Source organism: Dermochelys coriacea, chromosome 4 (genome assembly GCF_009764565.3).
Source record: "Dermochelys coriacea isolate rDerCor1 chromosome 4, rDerCor1.pri.v4, whole genome shotgun sequence".
Lineage (NCBI taxonomy): Eukaryota > Metazoa > Chordata > Testudines > Dermochelyidae > Dermochelys > Dermochelys coriacea.
This window is the reverse complement of record NC_050071.1, coordinates 145,215-154,612: the sequence shown is the minus strand read 5'-3', so window position 1 is coordinate 154,612 and position 9,398 is coordinate 145,215. Positions and strand designations below refer to the sequence as shown.

Genomic DNA, 9,398 nt, shown 5'->3' with positions numbered 1-9,398 from the left:
TGATGACATGAAAAATTCTGGGGTTTATACAATTTGGGGGAAGGTGTGTCCCCATCCCACAAAGCCCTACAGTCAAGGGGATGGATCTGAACTCAGCTCTTAGGAGGAGACTATTTATAATTTTGCCGGAATAAATGCCAGAAAGAATCATGACCAGCAGAGAGATTTTTCTCCATCACACTCAACTGCCTTCTGATTTTCCATCTCCATTTTCTAATATTCATCTCTCATATTAATTCCTTGTTTATCAGTTAAACAGAGTGTTCGCAGAACAGACCTGAGCAGAGCACGCCTGCATCTTCATGATGCCCACAGTTATGCTGCCCCCAGCCCCGGGAAGGACATTCTGAGAGAGTGGCTTCGGTTCCAGAGCACTTCAACTCGTCCAGCCAGATCTGCCCTGATCCTTGCCCATAATGAGCAGAGACAGTTGCACTGATGGCATGTCCACATCCCAGTTGTTTGCAAACGATACTGGCATCTGATAGGTCCCAGGAATTATCACAGACTGTCCCCCAGGTGCCATTGTAAGAAATCTCCATTCTCCCAGCACAGTGATCAGTCCCATTCACCAGTCTGACCTGTTGGCTTCCTGTAAGGAAAAGTCTTTCAATGTAAGCCGTTCAGCATTTTTTAAAACCAAGCTACTTTTTAGTTACTATTATTATTATTATTATTTTCTTTATTTATTTGCATTACAGTACTGCTTTGGGGCCCCAATCAAGACTGGACTCCATAGTGCTAGATATTTGCTAAACACACAGTCTCTATCCTGAACATCTTACAATCTAGATAGACAAGACAGACAAAGGGTAGGGGAAAGTATTAATAACCCCATTTTACAGATGGGGAACTGAGACAAAGATAGATTAAGATCCAGATTTTTAAAAGGTATTTAGGCATTGTTCCATTTTGCATTGCAACAACTAAGTGATTTAGGACGCTAAGTTACATTATCAAAAGTGATAGATATTTAGGAGTCAAATGGCACTTGAGCTCCTAAGAGCCATATCCTCAGAGGTATTTAGGTGCTTAACTCCTACTGATTTCACTGTGAGTTAGGTGTCTAAATTGCTTTAAAGATCTAAGTGCCCAAGTCACTTTTGAAAATGAGTCTTAGGCTCCCTACTCAGTTAAGCATTGAAACAAGGAGCAAAGCACCACCTAAAAATATTTAAAAACGTGGACCTAACTTATTTGTCCAAGGTGAATAGAAAACCTATAGCAAAGCTGGAAATGGAAACTAGATCTTGGGAACCTCAAGGCAGTCCTTTAACAACAGCCACCATCCTGCTCCCATGGTGAAAGTGATAGATGGAAATATGTCAGTGGCTAGTAAAAGCCTAAACATGGACCTTAATTTTAGGCATCCATTTTTGACCATAGTATCTAAACTCCTTGATAAGTCAGCTTTGGTCTTGGTGCTATTCTTGTCATTAATACCCCCCTTCTCATGGAAAATGAATAATGAGAAATCAATGGGACACTTAAAAAAATTAATCACAATTAATTTTTTTGAGTTAATCACATGCAGTAACTGGATTAATCGACAGACCTAGTAATTATGAATGGGAAATCCTCATCTAGTGGGTGTAATTTTAGTGTTGTCCCGCAGAGATCAGTTTTTGGTACTACGATATTTAAACATTTTTATCAATTGCATGGAAGAAAATATAAAGTTTGCAGATGATGCAAAAATTGTGGGAGTGGTTAATAATGAAGAAGCCAAGCCACTGATACAGACCAATCTGGATCTCATAGTAAAGTGGGTGGAAGCAAGCAATATGTGTTTTAATAAGGCTAATTGTAAACGTATATATCTAGGAACAAATAATGTAGGCCTTCTTTATAGGATGGGCTACTCTATCCTGGGAAGCAGTGACTCTGAAAAAGATTTTGGAGGTAGTAATGGATAAACAGCTGAACATAAGCTCCCAGTGCAACAGGGGGGCCAAAAGGGCATTGCCATCCTTGGATAAACAGAGGAATTTCATGTAGGAGTAGAGAGGTTATTTTACCACTATATTTGGCACTGGAGTGATAGCAGCTGGAATACTATGTCCAGTTTTGGTGTCTACAATTAAAGAAGGATGTTGATAAAATGAATAGTTCAAAGAAGAGCCACAGAATTATTAAAGGACTGGAAAATGTGCCTCTAGTGATAAACTAAAAGTCCTATGTCCTTTTTTTTAATAAGTGATCAGACTAGAGATCACAATGGTCCTTTCTGGCCTTGTAATCGATGATTTATTTTCCAGTTAATCAGGTTCAATAGAGAATTCATTGTCCACACCTGAGCAGAGAATTCCTACATCTTCATAGTGATGACAGTTATGTTGATCCCATCCTCTGGAAGGACATTCCCAGAGCTTGGATTCATTCCCGGAGCAGTTCAAATCATCTAGCCAGATCTTCCCTGATCCTTCCCCATAATGTCCAGAGAGATTTGAAAGAAGAGTGTGTCCACATCCAAGCTGTTTGCAAACAATATTGGAATCTGATAGGTCCCAGAAATCATCACAGACTGTTCCCCACATGCCATCATTATAGACTTCCACTCTCCCAGAGCAGCGATCTGCCCCATTCACCAGTCTGAGCTGCTTGCTTCCTGTAGGGATAAATCTCTGTTGTTAATATGTCATATTCCTATTGAACAAGAAGTCAGTGTTTGCAAGTTATCAGAAATAAAACAATTAATCAAGCTGACATCCTTGGTAATTCTTGATGGTGCTCTCTCAGGAATGGAGATTTTGAAGTGCAGCAAAGGAGCTATGTCCTAAACACACTATATATTTCCAAATGTCAAAAGTCTTGTTGTTCCTCTTTTAGATTTTAGAGTTTATAACTAAGGTGTACTATATGCCCATGAAGAAAAGGAGTACTTGTGGCACCTTAGAGACTAACAAATTAGTCTCTAAGGTGCCACAAGTACTCCTTTTCTTTTTGCGAATACAGACTAACACCGCTGCTACTCTGAAACCTGTCTTTATGCCCATGGGTTCTGTGCCAGAAATTTATGACATTTAAATATTTTCCCCTTCTATACTGTCATGATGAGGTTCAACAAGGACAAGTGCAGAGTCCTGCACTTAGGACGGAAGAATCCCGTGCACCGCTACAGACTACGGACCGAATGACTAGGCAGCAATTCTGCAGAAAAGGACCTAGAGGTTACAGTGGACAAGAAGGTTTCAGAGTAGCAGCCGTGTTAGTCTGTATTCGCAAAAAGAAAAGGAGTACCCGTGGCACCTTAGAGACTAACAAATTTATTAGAGCATAAGCTTTCGTGAGCTACAGCTCACTTCATTGGATGCATTTGGTGGAAAAAGCAGAGGAGAGATTTATACACACACACACACACACACACACACACACAGAGAACATGAAACAATGGGTTTATCATACACACTGTAAGGAGAGTGATCACTTAAGATAAGCCATCACCAGCAGCGGGGGGGGGAAGGAGGAAAACCTTTCATGGTGACAAGCAAGGTAGGCTAATTCCAGCAGTTAACAAGAATGTCAGAGGAACAGTGAGGGGTGGGGTGGGAGGGAGAAATACCATGGGGAAATAGTTTTACTTTGTGTAATGACTCATCCATTCCCAGTCTCTATTCAAGCCTAAGTTAATTGTATCCAGTTTGCAAATTAATTCCATGAGGTGCTGTCGTCATCATGAATAGGTCGGAGTATGAACAAGAGGCTACTAGGCAGCTCTCCAACACCACTTTCTACAAGCCATTACCCTCTGATCCCACTGAGAGTTACCAAAAGAAGCTACAGCATTTGCTCAAGAAACTCCCTGAAAAAGCACAAGAACAAATCCGCACAGACACACCCCTGGAGCCCCAACCTGGGGTATTCTATCTGCTACCCAAGATCCATAAACATGGAAATCCTGGACGCCCCATCATCTCAGGCATTGGCACTCTGACAGCAGGATTGTCTGGCTATGTAGACTCCCTCCTCAGGCCCTTCGTTACCAGCACTCCCAGCTATCTTCGAGACACCACTGACTTCCTGAGGACACTACAGTCCATTGGTGATTTTCCTAAAAACACCATCCTAGCCACTATGGATGTAGAAGCCCTCTACACCAACATTCCACACAAAGATGGGCTACAAGCCGTCAGGAACAGTATCGCCGATACTGTCACGGCTAACCTGGTGGCTGAACTTTGTGTCTTTGTCCTGACCCATAACTATTTCACATTTGGTGACAATGTATACCTTCAAATCAGCGGCACTGCGATGGGTACCCGCATGGCCCCACAGTATGCCAACATTTTTATGGCTGACTTAGAACAACGCTTCCTCAGCTCTCATCCCCTAATGCCCCTACTCTATTGGCGCTACATTGATGACATCTTCATCATCTGGACCCATGGAAAAGAAGCTCTTGAGGAATTCCACCATGATTTCAACAATTTCCATCCCACCATCAACCTCAGCCTGGACCAGTCCGCACAAGAGATCCACTTCCTGGACACTACGGTGCTAATAAGCGATGGTCACATAAACACCACCCTATATCGGAAACCTACTGACCGCTATTCCTACCTATATGCCTCTAGCTTTCATCCAGATCATACCACTCGATCCATTGTCTACAGCCAAGCGCTACGATATAACCGCATTTGCTCCAACCCCTCAGACAGAGACAAACACCTACAAGATCTCTATCATGCATTCCTACAACTACAATACCCACCTGCTGAAGTGAAGAAACAGATTGACAGAGCCAGAAGAGTACCCAGAAGTCACCTACTACAGGACAGGCCCAACAAAGAAAACAACAGAACGCCACTAGCCATCACCTTCAGCCCCCAACTAAAACCTCTCCAACGCATCATCAAGGATCTACAATCTATCCTGAAGGACGACCCATCACTCTCACAGATCTTGGGAGACAAACCAGTCCTTGCTTACAGACAGCCCCCCAATCTGAAGCAAATACTCACCAGCAACCACACACCACACAACAGAACCACTAACCCAGGAACCTATCCTTGCAACAAAGCCCGTTGCCAACTCTGTCCACATATCTATTCAGGGGATACCATCATAGGGCCTAATCACATCAGCCACACTATCAGAGGCTCGTTCACCTGCGCATCTACCAATGTGATCTATGCCATCATGTGCCAGCAATGCCCCTCTGCCATGTACATTGGCCAAACTGGACAGTCTCTACGTAAAAGAATGAATGGACACAAATCAGACGTCAAGAATTATAACATTTAAAAACCAGTTGGAGAACACTTCAATCTCTCTGGTCACTCGATCACAGACCTAAGAGTGGCTATACTTCAACAAAAAAGCTTCAAAAACAGACTCCAACGAGAGACTGCTGAATTGGAATTAATTTGCAAACTGGATACAATTAATTTAGGCTTGAATAGAGACTGGGAATGGATGAGTCATTACACAAAGTAAAACTATTTCCCCATGTTATTTCTCCCCCCCCCCACTGTTCCTCAGATATTCTTGTTAACTGCTGGAAATAGCCTACCTTGCTTGTCACCATGAAAGGTTTTCCTCCTCCCCCCCCCCCCCACGCTGCTGGTGATGGCTTATCTTAAGTGATCACTCTCCTTACAGTGTGTATGATAACCCCATTGTTTCATGTTCTCTGTGTGTGTGTGTGTATATAAATCTCTCCTCTGCTTTTTCCACCAAATGCATCCGATGAAGTGAGCTGTAGCTCACGAAAGCTTATGCTCTAATAAATTTGTTAGTCTCTAAGGTGCCACGGGTACTCCTTTTCTTTTAGTGGACAAGAAGCTGGATATGAGTCAACAGTGTGCCCTTGTTGCCAAGAAGGCCAATGGCATTTTAGGATGTATAAATATGGGCATTGCCAGCAGATCGAGTGACATGATCATTCCCCTCTATTCGACATTGGTGAGACCTCATCTGGAGTACTATGTCCAGTTTTGGGCCCCACACTACAAGAAGGATGTGAAAAAATTGGAAAATGTCCAGTGGAGGGCAACAAAATTGATTAGGGGACTGGAACATATGACTTATACGGAGAGGCTGAGGGAACTGGGATTGTTTAGTCTGCGGAAGAGAAGAATGAGGGGGGATTTGATAGCTGTTTTCAACTACCTGAAAGGGGGTTCCAAAGAGGATGGATCTAGGCTGCTCTCAGTGATAGCAGATGACAGAACGAAGAGTAACGGTCTCAAGTTGCAGTGCGGGAAGTTTAGGTTGGATATTAGGAAAAACTTTTTCACTAGGCGGGTGGTGAAACACTGGAATGCGTTACCTAGGGAGATGGTGGAATCTCCTTCCTTAGTAGTTTTTAAGGTCAGGCTTGACAAAGCCCTGGCTGGGATGATTTAGTTGGGGATTGGTCCTGCTTTGAGCAGGGGATTGGACTAGATGACCTCCTGAGGTCCCTTCCAACCCTGATACTCTATGATTCTATGCAGTTTGTGATTCTGGGAATCTGCCATTGAACAAGTCCACCATGAATTTTTACAAAATTGTTTCTTGATATGTCCAGAACAGTGGAATAAGTGTTTCCAAATGGTATTAAGCTATTTAAGTATCATAAAACAGTCTCATATTTTTTTCTTGTAATTTTTTTTTAAATTCTTAATTTTTTTGGATGACAGAAACCTTAATAATTATTATAATATTATGTGCCATGTTTTTTCCCTTTTAAAAAATCTAATATTATGGCTTTTCAACTATTTTGCCTCAACAGACAACCGGCTTTAGTCTTTTCATTTTCTTCACATCTCTACCCTGGAGCTGCCGGCACATCATGCTTGCTTCCCCACACATCACAGAGGCTTTTGCTCTTTCGTCACACTGACTCCCCATACCAACATGCTGAACAATTCAGAATGAACTATGTTCTGGAGTGTTGGGAAATACACAGACTAACACTCATATAGCTTCCAACACTTATGCAGCTCCATGTGTGACATTTTACATAGATTATCTAATGAATTGAATAGCATATTTGCAAATAATTTTTATATTACACACACAAGTACACAAACTATGTTAAAAGACCATTATTAAAGTTCCAAAGTCAAGCATTCAAAAGTTAGGAAATGCCAGACTTAAGATGCAATATTAATTTGCCCTCCTATGCATATGCATTAAGATACTGTCTTTAATTACATGATTACATGCTATTATTTCACCAGGACCGCTGCCTCATTCAGTGCACAGCATGGATAGCGTTAAGGGAATGAGTCAGGATTATGTAGTGAAGGAGGCTGTTGTCTGCAGGATCCCTGTCTGATTTCCTGCAGAAATTGGAAGGTGTGATGTGGACAAGGCAGGAGGCAACAGGGACAGAAAGGATAGTCGTTTGGTTCATGCATAAAGGACTGGAGCTTCTTCTGTCTTCACAAACTGCCTCCAGCCCATTCCAAAATCTTGTCACTTGCAGAAAAAAAACAAGAGTTGGTGATACTGTTATTTCTTTTTGCGAATACAGACTAACACGGCTGCTACTCTGAAACCTGTTATTACTGTAGACAACAGAGATTAGGGCTTTATTGTTCTAGGCACTAAACAAAAATATAGTAACAGATGGTGTCTGCTCTGAAGAGTTTACAATCAAAATAGATGATACAGACAAAGATTGGGAAGGGCAATAAAGGCAGAGAGAGGTGCTCAAGGTACAAACAAGTGTTCAGTGCCTTTGAAAAATTAAGGCCTAGATGTTTGAATTATTCAACCCCCTAAAATGTGTGGGCATTGAATAGCTTGCAAATGATGGTCTTGATCTCTGTGGTGGTCTCTCACAGACAAGTTGGGAGGGAGGCAGGTCCTCTCAGAAGTCCAGAGAGGCCCAGGCCACTTCCAGCTTTTGAGGCACCTAGCCATAATAAAAATAAAAAATGATGACACATGAAAACAAAATAAGGCACCAAAAAAAGAGTGACACTTAATATAGATTTTTTTTTATTTAACAAATGCTTTTCTAGCCCTTTTCTGTGCAAATGCACTAATTACTGAGGAAAACAAGTTGTGACATGCCAAAAAATTAACGTGTCTAAATTTGAGGCCCCCTTTGAGCTTGAAGCCCAGGCCAAATGGCCCTCCTGGACCCCCCTCTAGCTCACTACTGGTAGACCATAGGTAACAGTTTTATAGGGGAGAGCTCCAGCTCCTGAGGCAGGGTGAAGCACAACAGTCTTTAACCCACAGCCACCTGGCTGGGGCAGACAGCTACAAACCGTCTATGCAGGAACTCTGACTCCCTCCGGGTTGGGCAGAGCCACAAGAAGTTAGGACTCTGTCTTATATTCAAGGCAGAGCTGTAACAGTCTGTAAGTCCAGACCCTCAAACAGGGTGGGCTGGCAAACAGAACTCAGGCAGGGTGAGCACCAAAGCAGGCCTCTTGGCCTAAGGAATGGAAAGACTGCCGCCCTGGGGATGGGAAGGCTGAGGGTAGGGGGACACAGGCCCCGCCCCACTACACCGCATCCAAGCCCTGGTGAAGATTAATTTATTAAAATGTGTCAGACATTCAGATACTAAAGCAATTAGTGTCAGAGAAAAGTTCTTGACAGATTTGATAATACTATATTCAATGGAGAGTTTTGTTGGTTTGCAATAAATATGGCCAGGGAGACCACTGAACAATGAGTATAAAGAGAAATAACCAAGCAGCAGTCTAATCCTGTGCATTGAAAGAGAAAGGTTCCAGAAGCAAAAGTATTATGGGATTATATAACAAAAAGATATCATAATGCATATGCATAAGAAGGCAACAGTAAGTTTGCGCCATCAACCTTAATTTTGGAATTTCCTAACAGGCAGGTAGATTTTCCAAATTTAATTTAATGTAATGGGTCATATTCTTGAAACATGCACATTTGCAAGTTTCACGAATATGACCATTAAATTAAAGTTAACCCTAACCTCTTCCATAACTCCTAGAGCTATTATTGATTGTACATGCAGCTTTTTCAAATAGATCATGATCTTCAAAAGGTAGAAGTACTAGGGGTATTTATTTTATTAATCTGATAAATTCTACCTCTATAATATGGAGGATTAAAGCAGGAAAAAAACCAAGCAAAGGCATCAAGGGCCAGATTTTAAGAAGGCAAGTAGGCACCTAAAAATGCAGGCAGGTGCCTAATGGGATTTTCAAAAGCATCTCTAGGTGTATCTCCCTCCTTAGGCTCCTAAATGCCTTTGGAAATCTGGCCCTAATTAATTTCTCCTCTCTACATCCTAGGTCTGCTAGCATTCCTCATTCCAAACCTGGACCACACCACTCTATTCCAGTCCGAGGTTTCCATACATTTCTATCAGTGCACTTCAATCCCGATCTATAGCACCCATTGCTGTTCTAGCCCATTTGCCTCTCCTAGGCAAAAATTGCCATTTGTGAAGAATTAAGTGGTGAAATCTGTGG

The 9,398-nt window shown here is 42.1% G+C and overlaps 1 protein-coding gene across 1 annotated transcript in view; it reads right to left on the bottom strand.

The window, feature by feature from the left end:
• LOC119854499 (deleted in malignant brain tumors 1 protein-like) overlaps nt 1-9,398 on the bottom strand; it is an 89,319-nt gene that overhangs the window by 31,299 nt on the left and 48,622 nt on the right. The window contains exons 12-13 of the mRNA XM_043514025.1: nt 2,294-2,608; nt 278-592 (exon numbers count right to left, since the gene is read on the bottom strand). Coding sequence (XP_043369960.1) covers nt 278-592; nt 2,294-2,608 — 630 coding nt within the window. The remainder of the gene's footprint in view (nt 1-277; nt 593-2,293; nt 2,609-9,398) is intronic.